The following is a 17,546-nucleotide window of genomic DNA, read 5'->3' as shown; positions in this document are numbered from 1 at the left end:
GGTTCACTCCCCAAATGGACACAATGGCTGGAGCTGGACCGCCGTAACTTTGCCTTTCAAATAAATAAATAAATAAATAGATCTTAAAAAAAAACTGGAAAGTAAACCACAATAAGCAAAAGGGAACAAATAATAAATATTAAAATATACTAAGCAAAACATAGAATACAAACACAGTAGAAAAAAAATTAAAAAACAAAAGTTAGTTCTTCAAAAAAAGAATCAACAAAACTGACAAATCTTTTGGTATATTTTCCAAAAGAATACAGAAAAAACTCAAATTAATGAATTTTAAAAAAAGAAGAAATGGGGGCTGGCGCTATGGCGCAGTGGGTTAATGCCCTGGCCTAAAGCGCTGGCATCCCATATGGGCGCTGGTTCGAGTCCCGGCTGCTCCACTTCCAATCCAGCTCTCTGCTATGGCCTGGGAAAGCAGTAAGAAGATGGCCCAAGTCCTTGGGCCCCTGCACCCGCGTGGGAGATCCAGAAGAAGCTCCTGGCTCCTGGCTTCGGATTGGCTCAGCTCCAGCCATTGCAGCCAACTGGGGAGTGAACCATCGGATGGAAGACTTCTCTCTCTCTGCTTCTCCTCTCTCTGTGTAACTCTGACTTACAAATAAATAAATAAATCTTAAAAAAAGAAGAAGAAGAAGAAATGGTGGGCTTTACAAAAGCAAGAATTACAAGGGAATATTATAAATAATTATATACCCAAAATTAGATAACCAAGAGGAAATGAACACATTTTCAATCAGTGTAGCTGCTGGAGACATGAACTACTAAAACTGTCTCAAAAAGAATGTAAAAATTTGAATAAAACCTATAATATAGAAATAGACTGTATTAGTGATCTAAAAATATCCCTCAAAGAAAAGTCCAGGACCAGACAGCTTCAGACTTGGTGAATTCTACAAAATGTTTAAAGAATTAACACCAATCCTTCACAAACTTGAAGTTAATTAATTGATTAATACAGGGGCCTGCACTGTGGCACAGCAAATTAAGTCGCCAGCTGCATGTCATAGGAGCACTGGTCCTGGATGCTCCATTTCTGATCGAGCCTCCTCAGAGCTAATGTGCCTTGGAAAGCAGTGGAGAATGACCTGAGTACTTGGGCCCCTGCAACCCACATGGGAGACAAGGATGGAATTCCAGGTTCCTGGTTTCAGCCTGGCCCAGTACCAGATGTTGAAACCATTTGAGGAGTGAACCAGTGGATGAAAAATCTCTTTATATCTCTTCTTCTGTCCCCCTCTTTCTGTCTCTGTCTCTTTCTCTCTCTAACTCTGCTTTTCAAATAAATAAATAAGTCTTTTAAAAAACCTTTAAAAGGGGTCAGTGTTGTGGCGTAGCAGTTAAGCTACTTCCTGCAAAGCCAACATCCCATATAGGAGCTGGTTTGAATCCTGACTACTGCACTTTCAATTCAACTCCCTGTCAATGACCTGGGAAAACAGTAGAAGATAGCCCAAATGCTTGGGCCCCTGCAACCATGGGGGAGAACTAAAAAAAGCTCCTGGCTTCAGCCTGGCCCAGTCCTGGCCATTGTGGCCATTTGGGAAGTGAACCAATGGATGGAAGCTCGCTCACACGCTCCCCCCCAACCCCCCGTAATTCTGACTTCCAAATAAGTAAATAAATAAATCTCTAAGATACCTAGAATATTGGAGAAACTGTAAGTATGAAAGGAAAAGGCTAGAGGAATTCTCTACACTTTTTTTTACTTAGTTTTTCTGGAAACCTAAAACTGTGGTTAAAAAAATCGAAGAATTTAAAAACTACAATCCTAAAAATATATAAGAAAGATGAGGAGGAAATGCCTTCCAATTCATTCTATGAAGTTAGTATTGTAATAACATGAAAACCAGAAGAAGATATCATAGCAAAGAAAAGGAAATAATCCTTATGAATACAGATAAAAACTCATCAGAATATAGTTAAGAGTTATACATCAAGACCAAGTAGGATTCATCACAAGAAAACAATGCAGTACATTCTATCACTGGAATAAAAAAACAATCATACAATCTCAACATATTAAGAACAAATATTTGATGACAGTCAACATACTTTCACGATAAAACACGCTCAACAACTTAATAGGAAAGAACTTCAACCTCATAAAAGTGCATGTGCCTGCACATGCACACACACACACACACAAACACAAACAAGCCATAGTGTGCATCGTAATTAATGGTGAACAACTGAAAACTTTCCCTCTAAAGTCAGGAACAGGACAAGGATGTTCATTCTTACCACTTCTGTTCAACCCAGTATTGGAGGTTCTGGACAAGTCTTTTAGTGAAAAAAGAAATAAATGGCATACAATTTGGAAAGAAGAAGTAAAAACCATCTCTAGTGGCAGAATACATGATCTTGCATATAAAAGGCTAAAGAATCCACACAGGAGCCAGCACTGTGGCAGAGTGGGTAAAGGGGCCGCCTGCAAGTGCTCACTTTCCATATGGGTGTCAGTTTAAGTCCCGGCTGCTCCACTTCCAATCCTGCTCTCTGCTATGGTCTGACAAAGTAGAAGATGGCCCAAGTACTTGGGCCCTTACGCCCATGTGGGAGACCTGGAAGCAGTTCCTGGCTCCTGGTTTCAGATAGACTCAGCTCCAGCCATTGCAGCCGTCTGGGAAGTGAACCAGAGGATAGAAGACTTTTCCCTTTCTCTCTGCTTCTCCCTCTCTGTGACTCTGCCTTTCAAATAAATAAATAAATCTTTAAAAAAAAAAAAAAAAAAGAATCCACGTAAAATCACTAAGACTAACATGCTTATGCAATGTGGAACACATTGCAGGACTCCAGGTCAACAAAAAATAAATTATTTTGCTCTAGTTAGTAATGAAGTTTATAAAACTGAAATTAAGAAAAAAGAGTTGTTTAAGCTAGCATCTAAAGAATAAAATATATGTGAATGGGAATGAATTTATCAAGAGAAGTACAAGAGGGATGGTTGTCTGACCTAGTGGTTAAGAAGTTACTTAACCTATCAATGTCCTATAACAGAATATCTGGGCTTGAGGCTCAGCTCCACTCCCAATTCTAGCTTCCTGCTAACGTGGACCCTGCAAAGCTGCAGGTGATGGCTCAAGCAGTTGAGTCTCTGCCACCCACATGAAAGACCAGCAGTCTAGCCCAGCCCTGGCCATTGCAAGCATTTAAGGAATAAACTATCAAATGGAAGTTTACTCTTTTTAATTTGTCTGTCTCTCCCCCTTCCCACAAAAGTAAGGCTCATACACTGAAAACTACATTAAAACTGACATTAAATAAAGCCTAAAATATGAAAACATATACCAAGTTCATGAATTGGATTAAGATGGAAAATTCACCTACAACTTTTATTTATTTATTTGACAGGCAGAGTGGACAGTGAGAGAGAGAGACAGAGAGAAAGGTCTTCCTTTGCCGTTGGTTCACCCTCCAATGGCCGCCGCGGCCGGCGCACCGCGCTGATCCGAAGGCAGGAGCCAGGTGCTTCTCCTGGTCTCCCATGGGGTGCAGGGCCCAAGCACCTGGGCCATCCTCCACTGCACTCCCTGGCCACAGCAGAGAGCTGGCCTGGAAGAGAGGCAACCGGGACAGAATCCGGTGCCCCGACCGGGACTAGAACCCGGTGTGCCAGTGCCGCAAGGCGAAGGATTAGCCCATTGAGCCATGGCGCCGGCCCCATCTACAACTTTTAAATAGTTCCTATTAATAACCCAAATACCATTTTCATGGGAATTGATAATTTCATCCAAAAATTCACATAGAACTAATGTAAGAGATCCAGAAGAGCTAAAAGAAATCTGGAAAGAAGAACAAACTTGGAATTTCAAAATTTGCTACAAACGATACCTAAATTAAGTCTGTGAGGTACTAGTAGAAGATGGACATATAGATCAATGGAACAGAAAAAAATGGTTAGATTTATGGTCAGTTGCTTTTCTTTCTTTCCTTTTTTTTTTTTTTTTTTTACAGGCAGAGTGGACAGCGAGAGAGAGAGACAGAGAGAAAGGTCTTCTTTTTGCCGTTGGTTCACCCTCCAATGGCCGCTGCAGCCAGCGCGCTGCGGCCAGCGCACCGCACTGATCCAAAGCCAGGAGCCAGGTGCTTCTCCTGGTCTCCCATGGGGTGCAGGGCCCAAGCACTTGGGCCATCCTCCACTCACTACTGGGACATAGCAGAGAGCTGGCCTGGAAGAGGGGCAACCAGGACAGAATCCAGCGCCCTGACCGGGACTAGAACCCGGTGTGCTGGCGCCACAAGGTGGAGGATTAGCCTAGTGAGCCATGGCGCTGCCAATTTATTTCTTTTAAAGGTTTATTTATCTGAGGGGCCGTGGCTCACTTGGTTAATCCTCCACCTGTGGTGCCGGCATCCCATATGGGCGCCGGTTCTAGCCCCGGTTGTTCCTCTTCCAGTCTAGCTCTCTGCTGTGGCCCGGGAAGGCAGTGGAGGATGGCCAAAGTGCTTGGGCGCCTACACCCACGTGGGAGACCAGGAAGAAGCACCTGGCTCCTGGCTTCAAATCAGTGTAGCTTCGGCCATAGCGGCCTTTTGGGGGGTGAACCAATGGAAGGAAGACCTTTCTCTCTGTCTCTCTGTCTCTCTCTCTCTCACTACCTCTGTCAAAAAATAAATCTTAAAAACAAAAAAAGATAATTTATTTATTTGAAAGGCAGAGTTACAGAGAGGCAGAGGCAGAGAGAGAGAGAGAGAGAAAGAGAAAGAGGGAGAGACAGAGAGGTCTTCCATCCGATGGTTCACCTCCCAGATGGCCGCAATGGCTGGAGCTGTGCTGATCCGAAGCCAGGAGCCAGGAGCTTCCTCTGAGTCCCCCATGAGCGTGCATGGGCCCAAGCACTTGAACCATTTTCTACTGCTTTCCCAGGCCACAGTAGAGAGCTGGATCAGAAGTGGAACAGCTGGGACATGAATTGGCAACCATGTGGAATGCAGGCATTGCAGGAGGCAGCTTTGCCTGCTATGCCACAATGCCGGCCTCGAATTAATTTATTTTTAAACCATAATGCGATACCTGTTAGGATATTTACTAGGCAAAACACACACAAACACAAAATAACAAGTAAAACAGAAAACAGAACAATAACAAGTGATGTGGAGAAACTGGAATCCCATGTACTGCTGGCAGGAATGTAAAATGATAGAGCTGCTAAAAACAGTATGGCAGTCCCTCAAAAATTTAACAGTAGAACTATCATATGATCCAGCAAGCTCACATCTGGGTATAGAACTAAAAAATTTAAAGCAAAGTCTTGAAGAGATGTCGTACACCATGTTCATAGCATTATGCACAACTGCTAAAATGTAGAGGCAACTCAAGTGTCCATTAACGGATGAATGGATAAAAAAAAATATTCTATGGAGTATCACTCAACCTTTAAAATGGATGGAAATTTTGATACATGCCACAACTTTGATGAACCTTGAGAACATTATGAAAAGTGAACAAAGATAATCACAAAATACCACATTTTATATGATTTCATTTGTATGAAATATCCAAAATGAGCAAAATCCAGAGAAATAAAAAGTGGACTTAGGGGTCACAGGGATTGGGGAAAACAGAGAATGGCTGTCAATGGGTATGGGGTTTCTTCACGAGGTGATGAAAATGTTCTGAAACTAAATAATATGATGGTTGTCTAACTTTGTGAATATGCTAAAAATCACTGACTGTTCCTTTTAGAATGGTAAGGATTATATTATGTGACTTGTACTTCAAGAAAGCTCTTCCTAGGACAAAAAATAGTAAAAAGGATGCAAACGGGGAACATATAGTAAAGGAAAAAAAGACATTAAAGTTAGAACAGGAAAGGACATTTTAAGTTCTAAGTTTTTTTTGTTTTTTAGATTTATTTTATTTATTTGAAAGAGTTACACAGAGAGAGGTGAGGCAGAGAGAGAAGTCTTCAATCCACTGGTTCACTCCCCAGATGGCCACAACAGCTGAGCCGATCCGAAGCCAGGAGCCAGAGCTTCTTCCAGGTCTCCCACATGGGTGCAGGGGCCCAAGCACTTGGGCCATCTTCTACTGCTTTCCCAGGCCACAGCAGAGAGCTGGATCAGAAGAGGAGCAGCCGGGACTCGAACCACCGCCCATATGGGATGCCAGCGCTTCAGGCCAGGGCTTTAACCCGCTGCGCCACCACAGCACTGGCCCTTTAAGTTCTAAGTTTTTAAGTTTAATATGCAATAGAATGGTTAGAAAACAAATTTGAGAAAATCTCCCAGAAGACATAAATGGAAGAGAAAAACATCAGGACTATTCCAAAAAGTCCTAAAATAAATCCATTTATAAATGGAAATAGTTAAATATCTTTAGAGGAATATGCCCAGATCTGAATGACAATAAGTAGAAATAGTCTCACACAAGACCCATTGGCATGCAGTTTCAGATAAATATGGGAGGCAAAGAGAAGACACTACCATCTTTCCAAGCAAATCCAAGTTATCCACACAGAAGAATCACAATGACTGCACTCTCAATAGAATAGAAACACTGAGAGATGGAACACAACGGGACATCTCTGGAGGAAAATAATTTCCCACCTAGATTTCTATCCTAACATACTATCAATGAGAGTAGAAAAAAAGATATTCTCAGCCCCCAAAAAATTTCCTTCTCTATACCTTTTCTCAGAAAGCTACCAGAGGATAAACATGACTAAAATGAGAGAGTAAACCAAGAAAGAAAAGACCTGGTCTCCAAGAAGTAGCAGATGCATGGCAGAGAAAGGTCAAGAGAAGCCCCAGGTTCATAACAAAGAGGGAATCAGAAGGACGAGTGTGCAAGAGGAAGTGGAGCAGCCAGGCAACTGAAACAGACTCAAGACTCACACATATGGCAATGAGGTCAGAATGCTAATACTACCATGCAAGAAGTGCACTATGCAAATGAAAGAGAAATTGTTATTGACTCCAGGGAAAACAAAAGGTTGTGAGTAAAAGGCAAAGCAATCAAAAATTACAAATATTTATAATGATCTGTGAACAGCATACATAATCACAACATAAAACTAACACTGACCTAACCGAAGTAAAAATATGACTATTTAGTAGATGAGGTATGTTAGAAGAACTGAAACTCACCCTCCACAGAGGAAAGCAAAATTCTTAATAGTCACAATTTGTTTAAAAAATAGCAAGCATGCATGTTATTAGGAGACAGGGGAGTAAATAAAAGAATCAATAAAAACAGATGAGAGATTTGTCTCTGAGAGTGGGAAATGACACAGGGGGTAACACATTGCCTTTTAAAAATGTATCCTACAAATCTAGATGACTCTCTGTACATACACAACTACAATAAAAACTAAATTTAAAAAATGAGAAAAGATGTCCCTGAGCAGTTTCTCATCTATTTTTGCCTTGAGGTCTAACACTAAAGCTTTAGCAAGTGAAAAATTATAGAGGTGGGAGTTTGGCATCACAGTTATGATACTGCTTATGACACATACACCTCTCATATCAGAGTGCCTATGCTGGAGCCCCATTTCCACTCCCCATTCTAGCTTCCTGCTAATGTGTACCCTGGAAGGCATCAGATGATGACTCAAGTATTAGGGTCCTTACCATTCACATGGGGACCTAGATTGAGTTCTTTGGCTTTGGCCCAGACAAGCCCTGGCTGTGGTAGGCACTTGGGGAGTGAATCAGTAGGTGGAAGATTTTTGTCATCTCTGTCTCTCTGCCTTTCAAACACATAAAATAAATAAAAATTTAAAAACAAAAAGTTTTCAATTTTTTTCTTTCCAAAACAATCATTAAGCAATACTATGTAGTGGATATTTACTCATTTTTATTAAGTTGAGATAATAACACAAGTATTTCGAGAGCTGTTCTAAAACAGAGGCTCACAAGCTAAGTTTATCAAACAGTCCTAATGCATCAGATGACAGGTACCACCAGCTCTGTCTATAAGTCAAATTATTCTTAGGTTTAAGGTTGCTGTTCTTCTAGGCGCCTGGTTCCCAAATGAAGAAATTTAACACCAACAGCCTGTCTTTTGTCCGAAGCTTTGCAAACTAAAATATACTGTACTGACTGAAATATGTATTTTCTGCAACAGTCAACAGTATGACAATGGGTGTCAATGCATACTGAGAGCACAGACTGATGAACATCAGACACAGAGAGTTTCAGGTGATTGGCATTTTATTAGGTTGCCAAGCATGCCTCACAAAATACCATGAAACTCTATGATACCTTATTCAGACACCCAGACATTTATTATGTACTTATTTTCTGAATACATCATGTGTATGGATAGTGAAAATAATACATGTAAAACAATATAAAATGGTCAAATATTCTAGTGGCTCAAGTTCATAACTCAACTATCCTGATACTCCATGTGGGTACAGAGACCCCCTACATGAAGATTTTGTTGAATGCACCTTATCATCCGGCTCAGTATAATTTTAGCCACCAAATGATAAGATTTAAATTTTTTTTTTTTTTTTTTTGACAGGCAGAGTGGACAGTGAGAGAGAGAGACAGAGAGAAAGGTCTTCCTTTTGCCGCTGGTTCACCCTCCAATGGCCGCCGCTGCAGCCGGCGCACCGCGCTGATCCTGGCAGGAGCCAGGAGCCAGGTGCTTTTCCTGGTCTCCCATGGGGTGCAGGGCCCAAGCACCTGGGCCATCCTCCACTGCACTCCCTGGCCATAGCAGAGAGCTGGCCTGGAAGAGGGGCAACCGGGACAGAATCCGGCGCCCCAACCGGGACTAGAACCCGGTGTGCCGGCGCCGCAAGGTGGAGGATTAGCCTATTGAGCCACGGCGCCGGCTAGATTTAAATTTTTGACAACTTAATATCCAAGACTCTTTTTCCCAGTTGTGAAATGGGCAAGGGAAACTGCTGCTCAAATGAGATTACTATTCTTGTCATTTAAGTTATGTAGCTGATAGTAAGGCATTCTTTTTCATCATGCATTTCTAAGGATATAACTAATCTTATTTTCTCAAACACAGCACTCACTCATGAACAAATTTAACATTTGTACTCTAAGACTAAACCCAAGTCTTGAAAAGCATTAAGCAAACTGTATTTTATTAGTCTGATGGAACTGTGCTAAGCTGAAAAATCCACAATACTTTCAAAATAACAACCAAAACAATGTGTAATGATATAAGAGGAGAAGTCTAGAATATTCACAATATCCAGTCAGCCAAATACAGCCAAATTATAGCAGGTGCTGAATTTCCCAAACAATAGACATTTCAAAAGCCCTATTCCACTTGGGCACATTCTCAGCAAAATGAAACAGGCAAGCTGAGCCCCTAGCCCTCAGAGTTCGAGATTTTAGACAATTACCTTGTGACAAACACAAAGAAATGTGAAATTGTGGCTCAAGGTTTTTAAAGAACAGCCTATGCACAGTATCTATCAGAACAATGGCTGTGAAGGATGTGGTCCATCCCCAAGACCACACTCTTCACTTTGGTCCAGAATATTCAGCAAGGAATTTAGGTAACCCAAGATAGCATAAAGCTTCATTCCTATTCAGAGGCCACAGCTCCTCTGTAGGGTCTTTTTTAAAATTAAAAAATGAGGAGCCAGTGCTGTGGTGTAGTGGGTAAAGCTGCCACCTGCAGCGCAGACATCCCATATGAGTGCCGGTGTGAGTCCTGGCTGCTCCATTTCCAATCCAGCTCTCTGCTAAGGCACCTGGATAAGCAGCAGAAGATGGTCCAGGTACTTAGGCCCCTGCACCTACATGGGAGACCGGGACGAAGCTCCTGGCTCCTGGTTTTGCCCTGGCCCAGCCCTGACCATTGCAAGCATCTGGAAATAAACCAGCAGACAGAACAGTGCTCTCTCTCTCTCTCTCCTTCTCTCTCATGCTACCTTTCAAATAAATACATAATATTGAAAAAGAACAATTATTAATAAGAGGGTATCCTGGAAAGAACAGAAGAGAAACACAGGAAGCTGGAAAAGGTGGCTTCAATCCCAGCCCTGGTAACAATGCTTCTGGGCCCCACCTAAATCATTCAGTATTAGGGTCCCCATACTACCCCAGGGACCATCTCCCAGCTGTCTTGGACTCACTGGATTCAGCACAGTCACACTCACAGCTGTAATTTGTTACAGTAAAGGGATGCCCAGGACAAGCAGTAGAAAATGCCTGGAGTGAAGTCTAGAGGAGCAGGCAGAAATTCCAGAGTCTCTCAGGTGGAGTCACACAGGACAAGCTTGGTTCACCTAGCAACATGAGTGGGCATGTTGTCATCTACCAGGAAAGCTCCTCAGAAACTTGGTGACAAGTTTCTTACTAGGACTGGTCACACAGACACCTTCCTCCTTCCCCAAGTTCCAGGTGTGTGGCATATACCACATTGTTTGCAGAGTTTGGGCACAAAGATCCACTCTCTTACCCTATTCTTCAGGAATGGGACTGTCCGTTGTTCCTACATGCCAGGAGCCAGGCTTGTAAGCAGCCCTTCCAAAGACAGCAACCTCAGGCCTGCCACATAAGCTCTTTCCCGCACTCACCTCTCTAGAACTGTTTGACTTTGTCATTTCCTTCTGATCTGCTAGTTCTAGAGGTTCATAGGAAAACTACTGTGGAATATGGGTACTCTGCAAGGTGGTGGGTCCACAGTGTGGAGCTACCACGAGCTACATGGCATGGGGTGAGTCCAGCCCTGGAATAGCTAAGTCACTGTTCCAGGTCTGTTTCCCAGAAACGATGCTGACTCCACCACCTAGCAGCCCTCTCCCTCCAGCTCCTGCCCACTCTACTCATCTGTGCCCTCTAATTTTCTTAATGAGATTGCTGAGTATTGTCTTTAAGCTCTTTTCTCCTAAGTGTTCTCACCATTATATTCAAAGAGCAGAGGCTGAGGTTCATAAAACACAAGAATAAGATAATGACTCTCACAGATTATCTTTTGTAATAAATAAAATAAGTTGTTTTATTCCGATTTGATCATCTCGTACACAGCCAGGGGCTGTGATGAGTGCAACACTGAGGTCAGATACGACTCTCGACAACAAAGAGGCACAAGGCCCCTTCATCAGGAACCTGACTTTAGGGTCTGGGGCCCAGTCCATCATACCCACCTGATGGATGTCAAGACAAACTACTTCTGCATATTTCAGTCTTCTATCCTATTCCCAGATGCCTACTATTCTACAAAGTCTTCTCTGTGAAACAAGGTGGAGAAAAATTAAAAGCTGAGTCAGCAGAACAAGGCTTTAATCTTGGCTCTGCCTCCCACTAGCTGTGTTGATCTCTCCACAGTCACCTCACATCTCTGGACCTCACTAACAAGCTCAGACAAGCTTCTCTCAGAGTGTACCACACTTCTAAATGGCCAGGATCTTCACATTCTTTGCTCTCTTAAATGAATGGGGCAGAGAAAAGGTTTAGAATTCGTGTGATGTTAAGCTTCGCCACCACAAGTGATTATAGATATCCACCATTGGGGCTGGCGTTGTAGCACGGCAGGTTAAGCCACCACCGACATGCTGGTATTCCATATGAGCACTGTTCAAGATATGGCTGCTCCAGTTTCGATTTAGCTCCCTGCAAATATCCCTGGGAAAGCAGCAGAATATGGCCCAAGTCCACGTGGCCAGGATGGAATTTTTGGCTCCTGGCTTCAGCCTCACCCAGACTTGGCTGTTGCTATTTGGGGAGTGAACTGGTGGATGGAAAATACCTGTTTCTCTCTCTTTCTCTATCTCTCCCTCTCTATATATAACATTGCCTTTGAAATGAATAAATCTTTTTTTAAAGATTTATTTTTATTTATTTGAGTTAGAGAGCGAGGTAGAGACAGAGAGAGGGAGAGGTCTTCCATCCGCTGGTTCACTCCCCAAATGGCCACAATGCTGATATGAAGTCAGCCACTGAGCTGATATGAAGTCAGGAGCCAGGAGCTTCTTCTGGGCCTCCCACATGAGTGCAGGGGCCCAAAGACTTGGGCCATCTTCTACTGCTTTCCCAGGCAGACAGCTGGAATGGAAGAGCAGCCGGGACTAGAACTGGTACCCATATAGGATGCCGGAGCTTCAGGCCAGGGCTTTAACTCATTGTGCCATAGCGCTGGCCCCCAAAATGAATAAATCTTTTAAAAAAAGAAATTACAGATATCCAACTGTTACATATCTTTAAAACTGTAACTACAATAAACAGCCATCTGTGGACTCACCTGGGGTCTGACGAGACATTGACCCCCTTGCACCCACTTCTCCATGTTGAGAACATGACTGAACAGAAACTAACATTCCAGAAACGTTTCCCAGAATTATTGGTCATGTGTGTATTTCTATTCAGATGCATTCTGGAATAGCATCATAATTTATTCCAACAAATATATACTAAGCACACACCATACTAAGTGCTGTGTGCACACCAGATAGAGAAACCAGAAGAGAGCTGAATTTTTTCACATCAATCGCTCTGAAATGTGCTTCTAAGATCAGCATGTGCCATGGGACCTGGCCAGGTATCCGGCTAAGAAAGTCTTACTCCTGAGGAAGTGCAACAGGAGAGGACCCCTGACACATGATCTGGACATGATCACACCAGCCACCAACCCACAAAACACATATTCTTTGAATAAAATTATCACAGCAAAAAATGTAGTGCAAACCAAGATGTTAACTGAAAAAGAGTAGGGGGCAAAGAGCAGAAAAAAGGAAAAAAGTCTGAACTCACCGGGATTGTGGCAATCCTTTTTTACTGAGATCTGCCCTCACACGTTCTCCTACATGTCTGTAAATTTCCACTAAGCTGTTTATGGCTGCATCTCGAACCTAGATGTAAAAGAAGAGATCTTACAGCTGCTCTGTGTCAGTGCCAGCACTTCCTGCTGGGACACACCAGGCCACACACCACCCCGCTTTACAGCCAAATCACCAGTGCCACTGTGGACACAACCTCTCACACAGGCCCGACTGGGAAAACCACGTGTGATGCTTTATGTTCTGCAATAGTAAACATGCAGGACCCCGCTGCTATGGACACGTTAAAGTCCACGTGCCTTAGAGGTTTCCATTCTTGAAGATGTCAGGAAACCTAAATTCCCAGACCACCTTTCTGAAATAGAAAACAACACTACTAATAAATCAATCACTAAAAATGAAGTGTCATAGAAAACCCTCTGGATTCAAGTCAATCACACACTTAATGAGCAACAAAAATGGGTAATACAAGCTATACAAAAGCCCCATAACCAAGTAGCTCGTCTTAAAAAGGAGATGAAGGAAAAGTCCATAAATTTCACACTGAATACATAAGCAACACAATAAACGTTATTCAGGAACATGAAGTGCTCACACAGTCTAAAGGACTGAGAAATGCTGTATGGAGGAGGAAGCAACAGCTTGGAACATGCTTGCAAGGACAGGATTTCCCAGGACCCACGGACTGGGCCACACAACGGACGGCCCAGGCAAAGGCGGGAAAGCAGGGCTGCAGGCACAACTGCAGGGATAGCGAGCAAGCCGGATTGGCCAGAGGCAGACATGAACCCTGAGAGTGGCACGAAATACAGCCTGGGGCTTTAGAGATATAAACTGGTCTGTGGTCAGGTAAGAAAATGTCCTTGTTATTAAATGACACACACTAAAGACCTAGTGGTAAAAATACTACATCTGCTTGTGACTTAAAAACAGTTCAGAATAAAGTATGTACCTGTGTATTAACCCATGCACAGACAGAGATATAGACAGATACATCACAAATGTGACAAATATTAGCTGGCAAATATGGGTGTTCACTATACTGATGGCTTTCCTGGAGATTTAAACTTTTACAAACAAGCAGGAGGAAAACACAGTTAACATAGAATGGTACGAAGGCCAGGTGGTATGGGGGTGGGGGATATACCTCATTCATCAGGCAAAGATAGGGGAGAAACATTCTAAATCTGATCTCAAACAATGAAATCAAAGTAATGAAGAAGGAAGCAAAGGAGAAAGAGGCAGGGTTACAAGCAAAAGCTTATAGTTCAGAATACTACAGACTGCCCTTTGATTTAACAGTGTTACGTGTCCTCCTTCTGGTGGAAAAAGACAAGTCCTAGGTCCTATCCCTTGTCACTTGCACTGTGATGCTATTATAGGCTGAAATCGTCCTCCCCTCCAAATTAAAACTCTCTAGCCCTAACTCCCAATGTTACTATTTTTGGAAACAAGCCCTATTAAGGAAGCAATTAAGGTTAAATGAGATCACAATGGTGGGGCCTGAAATGAAAGGATCAGTGTCCCTTTCAGACACCAGGGAACTGCGGCTCACAGGCAGAGGCCCTGTGAGCACACAGCAGGAAGGCAGCGTCTGCAAGCCAGGAAAAGGCCCTCATTGGAACCTGGCCATGCTGGCGCCCTCGCCTCACCCCCAGGCTCCAGAATAGCAAGAAAATAACTGTCATTTAAGCCACCCAGTCCATGCATTTTGTTATGGCAGCTGGAGCTAACAGAGTGTCGTGGTAGGGACATTTCTACATTGAAACATGCATACGTCACAGAAGCCTGCAACGCTGCTTGGTCTTGAACATCAGTCCAAAGTGCCTCCCTTCTGCCTCCTGTCTAGTGCTAGCATCTGCTCACAGCAATCACGAGGTGATCTTTTTTTTTCTTCTTTTTTTTACAGGCAGAGTGGACAGTGAGAGAGAGAGAGAGAGAGAGAGAGAGAGAGACAGAGACAGAGAGAAAGATCTTCCTTTACCGTTGGTTCACCCTCCAATGGCCGCTGCAGCTGGTGCGCTGCAAGCCGGCGCACCGCGCTGATCTGAAGCCAGGAGACAGGTGCTTCTGGTCTCCCATGAGGGTTCAGGGCCCAAGGACTTGGGCCATCCTCCACTGCACTCCCGGGCCACAGCAGAGAGCTGGACTGGAAGAGGGGCGACCGGGACTAGAACCCGGTGTGCCGGCACCGCGGGTGGAGGATTAGCCCATTGAGCCGCGGCGCCGGCCACGAGGTGATCTTAAAGAGCAAGTGATATCCAGGCAGCCACTCGAAACGGCTGAGCCATAAGCACTTTAGAACGTTAACAGAAAAATCTCTCTAGCTTCAGAGTCAAAGAAGTAGACCCAGGGGCCTTCTTGGCCATTCAGGAGCCCTGGAACCCTTCCAGTCTCAATTTCCTCGTGTGTAGTTGGGGGTGGCTATGAGAGCTAAGAGGAATAATGGATTCATTCAACAAAGATCTGAGTGCCCACTAGATAAACATGAATGGAAACGCTGCACGGGCCAGGCATTCAAGGCAAGTGCAGAGCTGGCTGGGCGTAGGATGACACATGGCACTGGCAATGTGGAGGCCACCCCATGAAGGAGGACAGCCACAGCTTTCATACCTCCCACCCAAACTCTTAAACACTGCACAGATACCTGCACACAAACACCCTCCAGCCTTCAGGCCAACAGTTTGCAGTGCTAAAGGACTGATATTACCTACATCTTTTAAACCAACAGCCATAGCCTTTAGAACAGCCTTTCCTTGAGCTTAGAGAGCTACAGGATCAGACAGCATCTGGAGCTTTCCAAGCCACCTTCACTGAAGAGACACCAGCACAGATGAAGAGTTTCTTTGGAAGCACAAAGTACTCCAGGTGAGATGGGAAATTTACACAAATGCAACTCAGCTGAGATGGAAGAGATGCTGTACTTGCTCTCCACATGATCACACTGTCCTCACACTGCCTCCATCTGTAACTCCTCAGGACCACCACAGACAGGAACCCCCAAATTTCAGGCCATTGCAGCTACAAAAGGGCCGCACACAGGAAGCACACTACCTGCCAGGCTTCACACAAATACTCAGCAGAAGCCGACATCTCCAGAGCATGCCATGTCACTCCTAACTCCCTTGCAGGGCTGCTGTCTGCTAGCACAGCAGAGGGCCTGGGGCTGGCTGGGTCAGCCCCTGCCCGAGGCCCACAGCTGGTGGGTACAGAGGCTAACAGCGGCTGCCTCTGAGTGCAGGACCTGCTCTTCTCATGGCATCAGACTGCACCCCAATAGCAAAATCAACATAAGGACTTCCTGCAAAGCAAGAAACTCAAGAGAAGGCCTCGAGCTTGGGCTTGAGGATGGGAAGGCAGTTAGTAAGCTGATGAGAATCCAAATGCACCCAGTCCTTCTGGGAAACCAGCAAAGCTGCAACAGCAGTTCCCACAGACAGCAGGTGCCGTAGGCTGTACCTGCACTCCCCGCCCCCATCCCTAGGCTGCAGTGGAGACACCAGGCCAGCACAGGCACCCAGTAGGTACCAGTCCTCGGACACCTGAAGATGCATTAGGCTGTGAAGCTGTGCACTCCACCCCTGAGCAAGTCAGACAGCAGTCAGCAGGGACCTTGGCAATGCAATCTTCCACCTGCCTTGCGGCCAACTGAGAAGCTGTGAGACAAGACCTACAGCTTCCAGGCAGGACCTGCACCTATTGTCCCAGACTGTGTGTGGCGTTTTAGACACCAGCCACCCTTGCTATGGCCACTGCCCTGTCTTCCTTGTCACCAAGCACAGGCTCTCAGAACATCCAGCACACAGCCCTCATCTTTCTCAGCGACAGGGCCATGGACATTAACTCTGGAGCACATGGCAGGACGTGGTCCACGGGAAAGCCTCTGGACAATGCTTGCTGCCTGCAAGAGATTCACAGGGACTCGTGTGCACTGGCTAGGGACCTGAGACTCTGAATTGCTCACTCTTGGGCAACAGGTGACAGGGGTACGAGTGCTGTTTTTTAAGAAGAATAAAAGTCCTTATCTTTTAGAGCATTTAAGAAGGAAAGGAAATGATGCTTGCTTCAAAATCATCTAAATTTTGCTTCCAAGTAACAGGGCAGGGAAGGAAAACAGATGAACCTGGCCTTGGCAGGAGCCGGGTGGTGGCACAAGGGAGGCACGTGATCATCCTCATCTCTTCTGGCTCTGTCTGAACTTTTCAACAAGACAAGTCTCAGACAGCAGAGGAGCTGGGGAAGAACCAGCCTCTCCTACCAGGCCAGGCCTGAATGTGAGTGGCTGCCTGTACCTGCAGTGTGCCCTGGGGACAACTGCAGAGAACGAATGCCGGGGTAGACAAGGAAAAACTCTTTTTTTAAAGATTTGTGAATTTATTTTAGAAGTCAGAGTTACAGAGAGGAAGAGGGAGAAGGTGAGGGAGAGAGAGAGAGAGAGAAATCTCCCATTTGCTAGTTCACTCTCCAGATAGCCACAACGACCAGGGTTGAGCCAGACCTAAGCCAGGACCCAGGAGATTTTTCCAGGTCTCCCATGTGGATGCAGGGGCCCAAGCACTTGGGCCATCTTCTCCTGCTTTCCCAGGCTCATTAGCAGGGAGCTGGATTGGAAGTAGAGCAGCAGGAACTTGAATTGGCACCCATATAGGATGCTGACACTGCAAGCAGTGGCTTTACCTGTTACATGACAGTGCTGGCTCCATGGCAAAAGTTTCTGAGGGCACCACGGAGTTCCTAACCAGAAACTCCCTACTGCAGGACCCTCTCTATGCAAGGTGAGACATTTCTATACTGCTCTAGCATTTCTCAGTTGGGTTTTCAGTTACTTGTAGC

General features: G+C 44.6%; 1 protein-coding gene across 50 annotated transcripts in view; it reads right to left on the bottom strand.

Annotated features, from left to right (window-relative positions):
• CLASP1 (cytoplasmic linker associated protein 1) overlaps positions 1-17,546 on the bottom strand; it is a 293,720-nt gene that overhangs the window by 163,769 nt on the left and 112,405 nt on the right. For 49 of the 50 annotated variants that reach the window (XM_070071085.2, XM_089329376.1, XM_070071086.2 and 46 more), the window contains exon 7: positions 12,688-12,785. The exons of the other annotated variant lie outside the window; for it this stretch is intronic. In XM_070071085.2, the coding sequence (XP_069927186.1) occupies positions 12,688-12,785 (98 nt within the window). The remainder of the gene's footprint in view (positions 1-12,687; positions 12,786-17,546) is intronic. 50 annotated transcript variants of the gene reach the window in all.

Source organism: Oryctolagus cuniculus, chromosome 3 (genome assembly GCF_051225735.1).
Source record: "Oryctolagus cuniculus isolate XC-2025 breed Fujian yellow rabbit chromosome 3, ASM5122573v1, whole genome shotgun sequence".
Taxonomy (NCBI): Eukaryota; Metazoa; Chordata; class Mammalia; order Lagomorpha; family Leporidae; genus Oryctolagus; species Oryctolagus cuniculus.
The sequence above is the reverse complement of the archived record's forward strand: the minus strand, read 5'-3'. Positions and strand labels throughout refer to the sequence as shown.